The following is a 16,847-nucleotide window of genomic DNA, read 5'->3' as shown; positions in this document are numbered from 1 at the left end:
CCAGGGCTGATGGTCCTGCTTTTCCTACAGTAATCACACCCTGTAATGCGGAAAGGCACTGCAAAGCTGAGTGCGAGGTGCAAATCTCTGCAGCTCCTGGCTTGATGTATTTTAAAGCAGGATAATCCTAGCAGGAGCATGCTGGAGAGCATGGCTGAGGAGAGCTGTGGAAGGTGTAGCCAGCAGGCTGCAAGCAAAGGCCCTCCCACGTGCATGTCCAGCAGTGGGACATATGTTCTTGTGGTGCTCAGCAGAGCCTGGGCAGGACTGAGGCCGTGCGGTGGGTGTAGGTACCCTGTATTTCCACCAGCAGGATGAGCAAGGAGGGGCAGCATCTCCTTTCTGGCTGGATTGCTTGTCCCTGTGCTCAACCCAGGGCTTTTGAATGAGAGAGTGATGCCACAAAGAAGCTTGTCCTGTGCAAGCTGTCTCTTGGCAGGTGAAACTTGAGTGTGGCTTATTCTCCAGGTAGAAGGTGTGACATGGCTGTGCACCAAAGCGGTTGTGATGCACGGGTAATGGCAGGAGCCATTATCATGTAAGTGTCACACGTGTGTCTTGCAGCTGGGTGTTTGGAGGGATCCTGCTGTTCTGGGGACTTACGCTTGTTTCTTGTTACCCCTGCCTTCTGTAAATAACTCTGTGTGTTTGGGATGACCCTCCCAGGTGTTTGCTGCATTTTCAGAATGCAAATGGGGTGATGTGCATCCCAAGGAGGGCATCTGGCATGGGAACAGAGAGGAGCCAGACAGTCCCTGCCTCTTGTTGCCTTATGGCCCATGAAAGATGCCAGCTTACAGACCCATGGCGAGCCAGACTTCTGTGTGCCCAGCACTGGTGGCCATTGAGGATGAGGGTCCTCTCTGGAACCAGGGGCCACTCCTGGTGAGGGAATTGTACCAGCCACTGCTGTCCTTTGGGCCCTGCCTGCTGTTTCTGGGGAGGTACAGGGGAGGCCCAGTGCCTGGCCACCTCCTGAGTGCTTCCATGCTAATTTCTTGCTCTTCTCTCTGCAGGGAGCTCAACGGCAACAACATAACGCGAATCAACAAGAATGACTTTGCTGGGCTGAAGCAGCTCCGTGTCCTGTGAGTTCCTGATGAGGGGCCAGCTGTCCCCACCTTGCTGGATATTGTGCTTGGCTTGTGGCCCCTCCTGGGGCTACTAGAGTTGCTCAGCCTCTTTCTGTGGGCTTCAGCCAGCAGGGCTGGAGGGTATTGTGTTGGGCTGAGAGTGGTGGGCTTCCAGCTGGGAGAGAGTAGGAAGAGTCTGGGGTGTGTTGAGGGGATAGTGGGAGTGAGGTGCCCTGGGTCAAAAGAAGTAATGGGGCACTGGGGACCACTTTTCCAGAAAGCTGACCCCTTCTCTCTGCAGGCAGCTGATGGAAAACCAGATCAGCATGGTGGAGCGTGGGGCATTCGATGACATGAAGGAGCTTGAGCGGCTGTGAGTGCCTGGTCATGGAGGGGGGGTTGGTGAGGGGCCACTGGATTTAGTTGCAGAGAGCATCCTTTCCTTTTTTCCTTAAACCCTAATGTATCGGTGCTGCCTCACTTCAAACAGCTTCTCTTCGGCATGGCAGTGGTGTTTTACAGTGTGGGAAGCAAACCTATTTCTGTTTCTATAGATCTTAGAGTCCTTTCTGATGCTTTTGAGGTGAGGAGCAGGTTAAACACAAATGACTTTTGCTGTGTCAGCTGTGTCCTGTGTGTTAGCGAGGGAGCTGTAAGTTCTGGTCCAGTACTCAGTAAAATAGCTCAGCAGTTTAAAAATCCCAAGCTGCTCGAGTAAATATGAGGAGCTGATCGAGCAGCAGGTTAAGAGAGCAGTTAAGCAGCAGTCAGCAGTTAACAGCTTGGAGTCCTCTCTGCATGTAATTACAACATTGTGAGTAGGTCTATTAGTGCCCCATTTGTTGTCCCTGCCTGGGACTGTGGTGAGCAGGACGGGGCTGTCCTTGCCAGGTGGGATGCTCTGCTCTGTTGGCCTCTCTGAGTGAGCCAAAGCACCCAGCTGTGGCTGATGCACCCAGCTGGGTTGCAGGTGGGGTCATTGCTTTGTCCCCCAAACCCTGACCCTTTCTTCTTTCCCTGCAGACGGCTGAACCGCAACCAGCTGCACACCCTGCCCGAGCTTCTCTTCCAGAACAACCAGGCGCTGTCGCGGCTGTAAGTACTCTCTGTGATCACCAGGCTCCCCTGCCCAGCAGTTGTGTGGGCTTGCTTGGGGGGCTGCCATGGGGTTTGGAGGGGCACTGATGTCCTAGGAGGGTGCTGCTCCTGGGGAGGTTGTGCTGGTGGTTACTGGTATGTTGTCCCAATGAAGGCTCGGCACGTGGCAGGGGAACGCACCCTGTTTGTGTGACCTGAGCATGCAGCAAGGTGGGAAATGGGCTGTGACTTGCAGAAGACCTGAGACTGGCAGTGTTAAAGATGTCCTTGTAACACATGGGGATGTGGGATGAGGTGCTGGCAGTCTGGGCTGGGTCTGGCATCGCAGAGTTGGGCTGTGCCTGCACAGTGTCAGGTGCAGAGGTGCTGTGAGCCCCTCAGCCTCCTCCCTGGATCCTCCCTGGATCACGGGCTTTGGAGCAGGGTTCCCTTACACACTAGCCCAGGTTGTCATGAAAGGAGGGTGAAAAAGGGTGTCCCTAAGGGGGTCATGTCCTGCCCAGAGACCTCCATGGGGCACAGAGAGCCCCACAGCCCTGCTCAAGAGCTGCCTTTCTGTAGGTGTCTGGAGAAGGAGGGGGAAGCCCTGCCGGGGGCAGACCCTGCCCTTCATGCCTGCTGCCCCCTCCCTGCATTGCTCTACCTGTCCCTATCCCTGCCTGTCCCTCTGCACCTGCAGAAACAACTTCAGGGACTGTCTCTTGCTGTGCAAGCCCCAGCTCCACAGATCTCTCTGCTCCTCCTCCCTCTGTGCAGCAGCAGGCTGCCTGGGGAGGGTTTTGATAAATATTCTCCTTTCCATATTGGCTTTCCCTTGCCTGGGGCTGTTTTGCTCAGGCAATGGTGCTTTCAGCAGTGCCAGCATTGTTCAAACAAAGTGTTTACAGGCTCTCAGCTATGTCAGGCACCACAGACATTGGGAAGGGTGATGTGAGGAGGAGAGGGTGCGTGCCAGACTGGGGCTGGGTGCTCTCCATCACTCAGAGAGGCAGCTTATACCCTGTGGATTGGGGTGGTAGTAGCTGGGACATGAGCTTTCTGCATGCTGCGTCTCCATCGATCAGCTGTGACATGAGGATGCCAGGTCCCTGCTGGGGCAGGGCAGGAATGGATGAAATAACTAAATGGGCCGAGACATTCCCAGGACAGGCATGGCCGTGTTGGGGCCAGGCAGCTCTGCCTGTGCAGGCAGGCTGTGGCTGAGCCGTTTTCTTCCAACAGTGCCAGGGAGTCAGTCCCAGAGTCCAGCCTGAGGTGTGTAATGAAGGGTTAAAATGCTGTGTGGGTTGCCAGCATGGGATGTGTGAAGTGGTGGACAGGTGCCAAAGATGGGCCTAGGTAATGGCAGCTGATAGCACAGGCGTTCAATTAATTATCAAATGGCATTTGTTGAGCTCAGCTGTGCCATATCGTGGCGCCAGCAAGGGCCCATCCTCCTCTAGCCGCCCATTGCATAACAGAAACACGGGCAAGTGAATTATTGTACAAATATTAATGTTTCCTTTTTAATCCTCTCTAGATTTTAATACCAGGCTCTTTCAACAATCAAACCCTAACAATTCATTGTGGAGATGCAGAAGAGCAGCGTGTGTGTCGCCTACACATGCAGTGTGCCCCCTACACAGCTGCCTGGCTCGTGTGGAGCCAGGACTATGCCACAGTGTGCAGGGGGCTGTACATACCAGCGTGGGTGTAAGAGGGCTGTGCAAGATGCTCCTTGCAGCCACCTCATCATGTTCGGGTGCATTTCAGCCTCTTCCTGTTGTTTTACTGCTTCCTGCAATGTGGTGGTTATTTCAAACCTATTCCCTCCCACCCTGTCTTGAAGTTGTTTTCTGGGCATTTCTGCCATGGCAAACTGCCTGCATACCAGCACCTGGAGCTTCTCTTGTTCAATATGGGGCTATGTGCACGGGCTCAGATTTTGCAGCTCCTCGACTATAGCTGGTGCCATGTCTTGGGGAGCTTTGGTGCATGCTTGGAGCAGAGAGTCCCTGTGATGAGCTGTGGGACTGGGGACAGGGGACACACTGAGCCACCCACCACCCTCCTGCAGCACATTGCCCCACACACATTAGTGACGGTAGGGGAGGGCTGCTGGGGTCTGCCCAGACAGCACATCAGGAGCCAGTGTCCTGGCAGATCCTCGAGTTCTGCATCTGTGCAACAGAGCCCTGTGTGCTGGAGGACCTGCTGCTCTCTCTCCGTGAGGCTGCCTGTTGCTGAGGTGCTCAGGGATGTTTCGAGGGGATGGTGGGGCAAGGGGTGCCCTGGGTGGCTTGTCTAGACACACATGCTGGTTTAGCAGGAGGTGGGGTCTGGACCAGTGCTAGTCCAGCCAGTGCAGAAGGTCATAAGGACACTCTTAAATTGCTGCAAACCCAGGTCAGGCTACAGGGATATGAGTCAGTGGGGAACAGGTTTAAGCTAAATTGAAATCAGCTCTCCTTGAACGAAATTGGAGCCTCCCCACTGGGCTTTGCACTTGTTTAACTGCTGAAATGGGTCTGGGGTGGCCCCACTGCTCAGGGCCCCCTCCCTGCCCAGAAATGGGCTGGGACCTGTGCTGGTCTAGGAAGAGGAGGCTCTTACCAGCACCACATTCTTGCAAATCCTGATCTCCAGACCACTTCCAGCAAACAGGCTGGAAACAAAGCCTCCCCTTGACCTGCCCACTGCAGGTGGCAGCCACCCATGGCATGCTTCTCGAGTTCTGGAGTCCCTGCTAGGTCCTCATGTCCTCACACCATTGTACTGAGAGGTCTTGGATTAGCAAAAACTGGCTGACTGAGTCAGGCTGAGATCTGTTCAGTTGGGAAATGAGCTGTCAGGTGGCAGCTGAAGCAGAAGGCCAGGGTTGGATGCAGGAACTCGTGGGGGTTGCTTAGATGGGCCCTTGGGTGCTGGCCTGGATGCTCCAGCCTCTTCTAGACACAGTCTTGATGCATCTTTTTCAGCACATCAGTAACACAGAAGATGAAGGCAAGTCTGTTGAATTAGGGGTATGTGATACCCATACAGCAGTTTCCCACTGTATCTTTCTCACTGAACCTGATGAAAATTTTTCAGGAGCACAAGAGGAGTCCCTCAGGTCAGGATGGAGAGCTCTTTGTCCACCTCCTGAGTGTCAGAGCCTAATCCACGTTGGTGGTACTTTGTGGTCTCCCAGCCCGGCTCAAGCTACAATTAGTTACACGGAACTTGGCTGTAAAGAGCATTTGTGCATCGGGATAATGGAAAGGGTTGGAGTTAAACCTGATCCGTCGGGGCTTAAATAAACTGGGGAATGGCAGGAAAGGGCCAACGGAAAGCAAACCTCAAATGAGGGCATGGGGGAGGTGAGACGCCTGGAGAGGAATGTTTTCCCCTTGGAATTTGGGAATATTGAGCTGACGCCTGCCCAGAGCCCATTTCAGTCTGAGATAGTGTGGGGGGGTCCTTGGCAGTGGGGCCAGAGGCAGGTGGACTCCCCGCATGGCCTCCTTTATTTATGTCCCCCACAATGAGTGGATAACTCATTCAGCAGTCGTGGTGGCTGGAAATGGTGCTGATCTGAGGTTTCGCTGGAGAGCGCCTGACCTCAGTGACCCGTTCTCAAACTGGGTTTAATTAAACTGTCAGCACTGGACGGAAGAACAAAGCTTTGTGGGCTGGGGGGGGGGGGGGGGGGGGGGGGGGGTGGGAGCCAGGGTCCCCCAGCAGCTCACTGGGGAAGAGCACATCTCCTACGAAGTAGAGAGCTGATAAAAAATAGATCTTTCCTTCCACTGAGGATTACCCAGGCAAGAAGGTGACTTCTTCTATTGCAGTGCCCATTGTTGGTCCCCAGTGCACTGCAGCTGTACACATCTTGGCTCAGCAATGGTGCTCCAGTACAGTCCTGATGCACACCAGGAGCCAAGGGGATGCTGATAGACCTTCCTTCACCAACTCTCCCAAGCTGGCAGGAGTTGGGGTTTTTTTGGGTTTCCCAACAGCTCCCAACAGAAAAAGCATGCAGAGTTTCTCTCTGCTCCCTTGGGAAGAATGGGGGAAGGATGAGAAAGGAGTTTTGTAGCACTCTCTCCCTCCTCTGCTCACCTCCCCTTAAAACGTCCTCCTGAAGGTGTTTCTAAGCCCATTTGGGGGTTCTGGATGGGAGATGCGAGGAGGAGACAGGAGTCTGGAATGGCTGCAGCAGCAGGGTGAGGACAGAAATGCTGCGGGCGCATCATCAGGGAGGCAAAGACGTGGGCTGTTGAAATGTGCTAAAGGCAGCCAGGATGGCTATAAATAAATTGTTTTCTCCGAGGGAAGCCGAGCTGATGCGAGGGAGGAGAGGAGCAGTGGGTGCTTGGCTGAGAGGAGCTCTGGGGAGTTGCTCCGTCAGGGGAGTCGCAATCCTGGATGGATGTATCCCCATGGGAGTGGCTGCCCAGTGGCTTCCCTCAACGAAAGCTGCAGTAGCTGCTCCTTGCTCAGGCAGAGTGGGAGCTGAGAGAGGGTGAGCAGAGAGTAGGGGGAAAAAAGTCTTGTCTCCAGAAGGAGAGAGATTTAGGACATGGGCCGCAGACTGTCAGTTTCTGTCGGACCCATGCCAGCAAAAATGGTGAAGGAGATGGTGCCACATTGTAGCTGGCAGCCAAGCCCAGGGGGAAGGGCTGCCGTGCTGCTCTCAGTCTGTAAGGGCAGGGGCACCCTGGAAACAGCATTAACATCTCAATCAGGGCTGGTGACTTTCTGAGCCGGGGACATGTGAAATGTTGTAGGAGCTGGGGGGATTGTCACGCTCCTGTGAGACTCTTCTCCTGCAGCCAGTGCCTGCAGAGGAGTAGCGATGCTCTATGACTGCCTCTGTCTGGGAGCTGACAGAGGGACCAGGGGCTGGTCCAGGCCCACTCTGGACCCAGGGGTATTTAAATGGATGATGGAGTTTGAAGCCGAGTGGCAGAGAGCACCACAGCTGGGTGTGCTGCCTGGGTAGGAGAGATGATATTATGGCGAGCTCTGGGGCAGGTTCCTCGCACCACCCTTGCATTTGGCTAAACCCAGCCCTAATTGCCTTTAGAAAAGCAGGCAGAGAAAAATGGAGGGCTGCTAAATAACTTGAGAAAATGCAAATGACATCCTTCAAGCAGGAGAGGATCACAACCACGCCGGAGGAAGCTGTGAGCTGAGTAGTAGCAAAACAGGGTGACAAGTGAAAAAGGAGCTGTCAGAGAAAGGAATAACAAAACAGGCCCCGCTCGGATGGGGCTGGCTGCGCGTGGGAGGTGTTGCTTGCGAGACTGTACTAGTGACCGTTCCTCTTCGGGCTGCACCAGGAAAACCCCGGATAGGGAAGGCAGAGATGGAGAAAAAAATGAGTGCTTGGTGAGGGCTGGATAAAGGAGCGGTCCCGTGCCCCCACAATGGGCAGTCATGCTGGTGCCAGGTGGGAGGTGTGGGTGCCAGGTGGGGATGCTCTCTAGGGAATGCGTGTGCCACAGCTTTGCTCCCTCCCAGTGGGGGGGACTTGCCTGAGCCCTGTTTTCAATTTAGTGGGGGATTTTCAGTGCCTGCCTGCCTGTTGGGTCCCTGGAAATGTTGTCACTGTGGTGGGCTGGCTCTGGCTGTGCCCTGGCTCTCCTGTGCCAGACACCCGCCCCCACCTCCCACGGTCACTCCTGTTGGGGCTTTGCTTGAGGTTCACTTCCTCCAGCAAGGTTTTGTGCTGCTTCTGGAGCTCGGCAAGTGCCCAGGAGCCCACAGCCGCTGCGTGGGAAGGAGCCTGTGGGCACAGCATTGTGTTTTCATCTTCCCGTGCTGGAGCAGGGTTGCTTTGGCTCCCTGGACACGTGCCCCTTTGCTCTTTGCACAGATGTGTGTGTGCTGACATTCTGTGCAGAGGCCTGCTGTCCAAGAGCAAAGCGCCAAGGTCAGAGCAGGGAGCGGCTTTCCCAGAGCAAACCTTCCTGCTTCCCCTTCCCCAGCATCCCTCATTTTGTCCCAGCTCCCCCTCTAGCAGTGTCCCCCTCCCCTTGCCGGGTGAGGGCCAAGTGTTCCCGCTGTCACCATGCCCATGTTTTGGACTCCGGGTGCCGTACCCCATCGTGCTCCCCAACAAAGCTCCTTCTGTTGGGGACAGAGCAGGGCTGGGGGGGCCAGGCTGGGATGTGTCCCCCCGAATACCAATGAGGAGGGGCAGCATGTTTACCCCTGTGGCTGGGGGGAGGGGGGAGATGCGGGGTCTGTATGCTGCAAGACACCCCCCCACACCAGCCGATGGGAGGGGGAAGGGAGGCCTCTCTGCAGCCCCCGGGAACAAAGAGTCAGTGTGGCTCGTGACAGCTCTAAGGAAACGAAGGGAAACAAATGTGCCACTAATAGGTGGGGAGGTTACCTAGGGAAGGATGCTGCCAGGCGGGCGGGCGGCCAGCCCCCTCCCCGGCAGGCTGCCAGGCGCTGAGGGACTGCTCCTGGCACCCCCAGCCTTGGCGGGGCTCAGGGGGCTACAGAAGGGCCAAGCTGAGGCAGGCTGGCACATCCTTGTGCTGCTGGCCCCTGGGGAGAGCATCCTTACAGATACCTCTGGGGTATTGTACTGGGTGAGCCTGCTGGGAAGGAGCACCCTAGTGCAGGGAGCTGCTCACTGCCTGCTGCTCTCCCCCTTCTTCCTCCATCATTAATGTGCCACAGATCTCAGCTTTTTGGGATGGAGGGACAATAAGACTCCCTGGGTGATTCTGAGTGCAGACAACCTGAAAGCCTCACGAATTAAACACATTTTTAAGATCCCTTTATATTTAAGCATTTCCATAAGCATTTTGGGACTTGACCCACTGTCTCCAGAGGCACAGGAGAGCTGGGGTGAGGGTAGCAACCATGCCCCAACCTGCAGATGAGCAGCCTCCCCCTTTGCTTCCCACCAGCCTGGGCCCCGTCCCACTGGGGTGCTGGTGCAACCCCTGCACAGGCACACCCTGGCTCTGTTCTGTGCCATTATCCTGCCAGCGAGCCAGGGCTGCCAGGCATGGGCATTGCCAGACGGCTGCCTGGAGATAATCTGCCCCATTCCCTCCATGCACCCCGTTGTGCTCCTGACTCATGGCCGGCTCCAGTTTTCTGGCTGTTGAGACGCTTCCAAGGTTTCCCTGGCAATGCACATGGTCAAGCCCCACTCCTGGGGCTCTCTCCTTGAGCCACTGGTTCTGCTGGGCTCACCCTCAGTCTCGCTTTCGGCGCAGGCTTGGATTTGGCTTTTGTAATGTCATTAAAGCAAAGGGGGCTGAGTCTGTGGTGAGGTGCAGCTTCCAGCCCCCTGCCCCTTTCAGCAAAGTCCCCCCCTCCACGTGGCATCGTGCAGAACGTCCCTGTCCAGCTTCCCAGTGGTGCACTGGCAAATGGGAATTTGCAACTCATGGGAAAAAGCAATGAAAAATCAGATCTTCCTAAAGCTGAGCAGCAGTGCTAATTACACAGCTATTAAAACACTGGAATTATTTATTCCCTCTCTGCCTCACAGCTCATTGCCTGCATTGTCCCACATTCAGCCTTTGGCCACCTTTGGTCCGCTGAAAGAGTTAAAAGAGCACTTGGAGGAGCTGATGCCTTTGTCCATACATTTTGAGCACAGAATAAAGGCATTTCCTTCCTCCTGTTTTCACAGCTCAAATAGTAGAAGGGTTCAAAGTAATATTAAAGAGTTGTGAACAGAATTAGCCTCTGGTAATTTGAGTTCCAGAATGTGGAAGAAAAAAGTCTTATGCAGTGATTTGAGGCTGAGTTATAACTTGGTACCACTGCACGTGTATCCCACAGATGTGTGAATGTGCAGAGCCAGGTAATTAACCTGTGATTGCTGGTTGATCCTCCCTCGGGTGGGTGCTGGAACCCCTCATCTCTTGTGCTGGAACTGCCATGAAAATGAGCTGTCAGCAGTTTCCAGCACTGCTTCCAACAGGGTGCCTGTGCCGTGTTCTTTCTCTTCTGCTCCCAAGGGACCTGTGGTGCTTTTGGCATTGGTGTGGACCACACAGCCTGCAACCCCGACACCAGCAGGGGTGGGCTTGGTGGGCTCCAACTTCTTGCCCAAGCAGGCTGCCTGGAGCACTGGGATGCTTTATCCAGTGCTGTAGGTGGGTGAAGTTCCCTGTGCTAAAGTGCCATAAGGGCCAAGCAGGTGAGTGTAAGTGGGGAAGATGCCCCTTCAAACACCTGGGGGGTTTCCCGGTGCAGCAGGGCTCCTAGGCACTGCCAAGGGGAAGGAAGCTGTGCCCTGCCTGCAGGGACGGGCTGAGGCTGTTCTGGTTTGGTGAGTCCATTTCCCTGTGTGTGCCGATTGACATCCACGTGCAAGGGAACCCTGCTGGCAGCATGTTGGGGATGGGTTTGAGGAGGTGGGGATTCACTTTCCAGATTCTCATCTGTGTTAAATTAATTATCATCTCAGGCTTATCCTCACTTAACCAGCGAGGCACAGACATCTGTGGTTGGGACTCCCACTGCCCTGCCAGAGCTAAGTAGAGCATGGATTAGAGGGTCTTACCAGCTGCCTTCCCTGTCCATGGTTGTTGCACCCCCCTTTGCCCACAGAGGCTTTCATCTTCATTTGTGCCTGTATTTCCCTTCAGGATAGGAAAAGCTGGATTAATTTTTACTGCTCCCAAGGGAGCTGTTGGTAACTGAAGACATCCCACTGTCTTGTTTTCTCTAAACTGGGAGGCAGGAAATGGCAGGGATGGTTTAAAATGGTTTACAATGGTTTCCTCACCTATCCTTCTCCCGGTCTGGTCCTTGCTGCCCCTCCAGTGGGGGATGGCTTTTGAGGCAGAGCTGCTTGAAGAGAAATAAAGTGGCACAGACTTTTTGCAGGCACTGGGACTGGAAGAGAGAGGTTTCCCTGGGAGGTACAGCTGGAAAGAGCTTGACCATCTTCTTGAGTGTTTGGGAAAATGGTAATTTTGGGATTCTACAGAGGAGGAGCGAGAGATGTTAGCTATGTTGCATGGACAGAGTATTAACTGTGGAAAGCACAGGAATAGCTCTCAAAAAGTGTCTCCCATCCTGGAGCTGGGAAGTTCTCCACCCCCGGACCCCTCCCATGGCAGAACTGGGAGAGGGACCTGGGAATTCCAACCCTGTGTTTCCCCGCACCTTCCCATCCCTGGTATGACACTCAAAGGGACTTCTGTCCACCTAGGAGCCTCACAGATGCGTGGGTGCTTCATCCCCTCCACTTTCCCCATCTAGGATGTTTTTTCCCAGGGGGCACCTTTGTCCAGTCGCTATGTGACACAGACTCACAGTGGCAAAAGGGGCCTGGAGATGAGGGTTGGAGTTGACCTCATCATGGCACCCTTTTGGGATGTTTGCCTGGGATCTGGTGATTCTTCTTGCCATGGACCAACACATACTCAGCTGTGTGTTTTGCTGGGTATGTGCCGGTCCGAGGCAAGAATGGTGGAAATGCAAAATGGGTGTGGGTTGGGGGGGTAGGTATTCAACCCCAGGGATACTCCGTGGCAGCTCCTCTCCATTGCACAGCCAGGCTATTACTGCCCAGCAATTAACGCTGGCACTATTAATTACTAATCATAGGGATAAAGTCGGGGCCCTGTAGCAGGAGTGGGGATCTGTGCTTGTGGGGTAAACAGGAGCAAGCGAGTGAGGAGCAAGCAAGGGGACTGGCTGCATTCCCAGGACTCGGCGGTGTTTCCAGCTCTTGCTGTCTGTCCGGAGGCATTTCCACCTCCCAGTGTTGTCGTCCCGCTCCAGCTCGCTTGTTCTCCTCCCCACGGGCTCAGCATGTTGCTCATTCCTGCATCCTACGATTTCACAGCATCCCTGCAGCCGGGTGCTAATGAGATTAGACCCAAGCTTTAAGATGTCTCTCTCTGTCCTTTGCCATCCAATTACACAGCCTGCATGGTATCTGATTGCCTGCGAGAGGGGAGGACTGGGGCTGGCTGGGATGGGAGGATGCAGCTGGTCTTTCTGGGTATCAGCCCCGCCGTGCCGAGTGGTTTTCTTTCTTTTCTTTTCTTTCTTTCTTTCTTTTTTTTTTTTTTTCATTCTCCCCTTGGCTTTGAGCTGCTTCGTTTGGCTTTTTCATCGCTTCTCGATGTGGCGGCTGGGCAGAATTTGTTTAAATTAACTGCTTGAATGGCAGCGTTTGTGTGTGTTGGTGGGGGGGAGCACAGACAGCACCAGAATGGATGAGGGGGATTAAAGGTGCCTAATGGGTTCCAGATGGGCATCCTGGACTGGGAAACACCCCCACAACCCCAACCCCAGGCAGGGGCCGCTGGTAAGGAGCTTGGGGCTGGGAGCCGGGATGTACCAGCGGGCAGCTGCCTGGTTCTGCTGCGGCAGGGCAGCTGCTCCAAGCATGAGCCCGTGGGACTGGGGTGCTTTGAGGCTCCCCGGATGCTGTGACTGCCCAGTCATGCCCGGGGTGAGCAGGCAGATGCACCACAGGAAGCACCTTCCCTGGCTGGCCTGCAGCATGGGGTGCAGCAGGCTCACTCTCCCTGCCACTGGCTCTGGGGATGTGGGGCTGGGGACAACCACTTCGTGTGCAAGTCCAGCTTTCAGAGGTGCCTCAGCTTGATCATTAGCTGACATTGCAAATACAGCCCACTGGGACAGCACCACTGGCACAGCAGTTTCTGCTCTGCAGTCTTGGTTGCAATGAGGAATGATAATATTTAGTCTTTGTTGTCCTCCCCCTGGGCTTTAGAGTAGCTTGGGACGCTTGCTCAGTCCAACATCCACCACTGCAGATGTCAGCATATTTTTTTGTATTTACAGACAGAAAACTGAGTCACAGAGACAGAAACTAAATTGCCTGTGTGGCCCTGCCAGTTGCATTTCCCAGATCTGTAGGGGTTAGAGATGTGGTGACAGCCCTGCCCATCTCTCCAGGGGCTGTGCCTCCCACCAATGGCCAGATTTCTCCTCCAGACCTGCTACATGGTGCCAGAGCTGTGTGTTCGCAGCCTGTCTGGTGGCAGAGCCTTGATTGGAAGCATGTCAGTCTCAAATGAGATGAAGAGTGTGGAAGTGAAGGGCTGCTGGGGATTGGTGTCACTGGCGGGAACCTCAAGGTCATTGCTTTTGAGTTTTATTAATGGCTGAAAGCGGGAGGAGGACATAAGCTGTGGGACAGTCATCTACTGGGAATATCACCTGTGCCATAGGTCAGCACATCATTTTGTGGGAGATTTTAGCTTTTTAGGGGGAGCAGGGCTACAGAAGAGGCCAGGTTTAATGGAAGCAAGCATCACACAGAACCTTTTCCAATTGAAAGCTGGCAAAGCCCTGGTCCTGGTGGGAACGAGCCCACTCACACTGAAACAGCTTTTTGTGAAGGCAATGGTTTGCTCTGGTGTGTCCTGCTGCATCCAAGCAGATGGCTGAGCCAGGGAATGAGGCAAGGCTCAGGAGGGAGACCCACAGCCACCCTCCCCATCCATGAGGGAGGTGGCAGAGGAGGGTCCTGGCTGGGTCTCACAGGGACACATAGGGCAGTTGGGAAGTGCTGGCCGACCTCCATCACCTGCTGACCCTCGACCAACGCTCTGTTGGCCAGCCCTCCCAGCCCATCCTTGGCCCCACATTCCCCCCACTCGGCTCTTGTTTCCTTCCACAAATATTGAGAAAATAAATAGCACAGCCAAAAGGGGACATCCCTGCATCCCTCCACACACAGCTGCCTCCGCAGGGAGCCACACCGGTGGTGACCCTGCATTCCTCAGTCTGAGGGTTAACTGAGAGAAAGCAAATATTGGCTTCTCCTGGGGCTGCTCCAGCCTGTGCCTGTGGCCAGGGCTGTCTCTTGCCTAAGGAAAGGGACTCGTAGGGCCGGCAGGTCCCCATCTCTGACAGGGGTGGTTGCACAAACATGGCTCTTCACCCGGGTAGCTCAAATTCCCCATTGTGCCCTTGAGCCTGCTCCTTAGGACGGGATCTTCCTATCCCCCATCCTCCTTGACTCTCTTCATCCTGGTCTTGTCTCTTAGCAACTGCCCGTGCCCAGGACCTGGGCTCTGTAGGGAGGGATGTGACACTTTCTATGCATCAGTCACTTTGTCACCTCCAGAGTGAGGGTGAGGTCGTTAACCCCGAAGCACAGTGAGTGACGATAGAGCATCCCCACCACACCTCCCCCCGGTGGCAGCCGCTGCTCTGCCTCCAGCTTGACACCGATCCCCGTTACAATAACGATACGGGTGGCAATCAGGGAGGAATTAAAGGATAATTAATGCCAATCCACATGGAAAATTGCTCTCGTCAAACAAACCTGATATCATTTTTTTTGATGAGCTGACAAATTGGGTTGATAAGTAGCGACTGTGCTGACATGATATACCGAGACTTCTGCAAGTCATTTTACTCTTGCCTGGAGGATATTGCCATGAAAAAACATTAATATTCTGCAAAAATCTGTGTAGCATTTCTGACAGCGTGCTTCACTGGTAGAAATCCCTGGGGGAATTGCAGTGGTCACCTCTCTGGCAGGGTGCAGTGGGGGTCAGATGGTGGTGAACTAATGTTCACCATCTCTGCAGAGCTGCAGTGGTTTTGGAATCTTTGGTGGCAATACTGATTTTTGCCAATCATCCCCCCAATGTCCTGGTCTCTTGTTGCCTCTTCTTTCTGCCTTTCACCAGCTGAGGGTGAGCTGAGTGGTGTGGGTGATGTAGCTTGGGAAGAAACCACCTGCACAGTCACAGAACTCAGTCTGGGAGGAAACATGAGCCAACAGGTGAAAGGAGCAGCGCTGGCACTGCTGGCGGGATGCCGGTCTAGCGGGATGCTCCGCCTGAAACACCTGCACTGGAAAACATCCTCATGCAAGGTCACGCAGCTGGGGGAAAAAAAATGTAGGTCACAGCTACAAGACGGGGAGCAGTGTCTGGGGATGTGGTTACACTGAAAAGGACTTAGCAGCCATCGTGTAAGCCTGCTCTGGGATGCAGGCTTCCAGCTCGGGGAGTGATGGATGCACAGAGTAGCTCTGGGTACTGGGGAGTTGCCATTTTGGGGGGCAAGAGGAGGCCTCTGCTGAGCAGAGTTTCTGCTTCAGGGCCTGCAGTTTAGAAAGATGTTGGGAAATTAGAAAGTGCTCAGAGAGGAAGTGCGGGATAATTGGAGGTCTGGAATATCTGCCTTCCAGTGAAAAGAATTAAAAAGCTCAGCCTATTTAGTGTATGCAAGAGGAGGCTAGGAGAGAAATTTATCCCTGTCTCTGCATACCTGCATGGGGAAAACCTGATTATAGGGACCCCATTAATTAAAAAAAAAAAGAGAGAAAAAGCATAAAACCATTCAATAGCTGGGGGCTGAAACTAGACAAATTCAGACTAGAATTAAATTTGTCTTTTTCACGACAGAGAGCAATTAACCATTGAACATTCAGCTGGGAAGAGGTGAATTGAATGTCCTTCGAAGTTGCAAAGGAGACTGTACTTCTTTTCCCAACAGTGAAAACTGGAAGTGTCAGGGTTGGAGCAGAAATCCCTGGGAGGGCTCTGGGTCTGGGCTGAGTGCTCAGAGGTGTCCCAGTGATAAAGTGTCCCCTTCTGGGTGATGGATGACACCCTATCCCTCTCCCTCTCTGGGTACTGGGGACATCAGTCCAGTGCCTCCAACACAGGCCAGGTCCTTAATTGCTCTCAAAGCCCCCAAGCATCCCTACTTTGTGAGGCTGGCTGAGCAAAGCCGGCTGCGGAGGCTCTTCTCCATCTGGGATGATGTGAGTTGATGTCTGAACAGGCACGTCTGTGGGTAGGGACGGGGCTGCCACAGCCGGGGGGCTGCTGGAGGGGGTTCCAGGCTGCCCCTGCTGCTCTCAGCCAGGCTGGGGGGGATCCACTGGCGCCACTCTTCCCACGCTCTCCCCGGGGGATGCTCAGCCTTGGCCTTCCCGACCTCTGCGCTGCAATCCTGTCTGAGCATCTTAGGTGGAGATATATTTTACTAGCACTGTAAAAGGGAAAGACAGCTTTGCTTTAATTTTATGAGCTCTAGAGTACCTTGCCTGGTTAGGTGCTGGCTGAACTTTGCGGGGGCTCTGGCTTCTGGAGTTCACAGGGCAAATAGCGGTGGTAGCTGAAGATGTTCTCTCTTCTCTACGCTCCTCCCTTGCCCATCACAACCGTTCCTCCTGTGCCCCTATCTCCACAGAGCCAGACAGAACCTGTTCCTCTCCCATTCCCATCCATCTGCAGAGAGATGCCAGCGGGGTGACTGTGATGGCAAGGCCAAAACAGAGTGCTCCTGGATTATCCCAGCCTGGGGTTTTCCTGTCTGTCAGTGCCTAAAATTGTGCCTCAAAAAATGAGAATGTGAAACTGGGCTGTGGATGAGGACATGGCTCTGGGGAAGTTGCACTGTGGCTGCATTCGAGGACACTTACACACTGGGGGGATGCTGTGGGGAGCTGTTGGTGCCCCCATGAGCAGGGCACTTGCAGCCGGCCGACCCCTGATCCCCCGGTTGTAGGACTGTCTTTACATCCTCTGGGAATCTTTGTGCTTCTGTCCTTGCAGCCTTCCACTGCTGGGCCTGGGTTTTGTGCTTTTGCTTCTTTTTTTTCCCTTTATTTTCCAGCCTCTTTCACAAAGACACCTATTCTCCCCCCACCGTGCCCTGGGGATTTACACAGAAAGCTCACCCTCAACACGGCAAAAGAAAGGCCCGGGCGGCCCCGGA

General features: G+C 54.3%; 1 protein-coding gene across 2 annotated transcripts in view; it reads left to right on the top strand.

Annotated features, from left to right (window-relative positions):
* SLIT1 (slit guidance ligand 1) overlaps positions 1–16,847 on the top strand; it is a 61,598-nt gene that overhangs the window by 11,452 nt on the left and 33,299 nt on the right. For both annotated transcript variants that reach the window (XR_007205143.1, XM_048311365.1), the window contains exons 2-4: positions 1,017–1,088; positions 1,375–1,446; positions 2,097–2,168. Coding sequence is in view for 1 of the 2 variants with exons in the window: in XM_048311365.1 (XP_048167322.1) it covers positions 1,017–1,088; positions 1,375–1,446; positions 2,097–2,168 (216 nt within the window). In the remaining variant the exon portion in view is untranslated. The remainder of the gene's footprint in view (positions 1–1,016; positions 1,089–1,374; positions 1,447–2,096; positions 2,169–16,847) is intronic.

Source organism: Corvus hawaiiensis, chromosome 8, assembly GCF_020740725.1.
Source record: "Corvus hawaiiensis isolate bCorHaw1 chromosome 8, bCorHaw1.pri.cur, whole genome shotgun sequence".
Lineage (NCBI taxonomy): Eukaryota > Metazoa > Chordata > Aves > Passeriformes > Corvidae > Corvus > Corvus hawaiiensis.
This window is presented reverse-complemented; position numbering and strand designations above follow the sequence as displayed.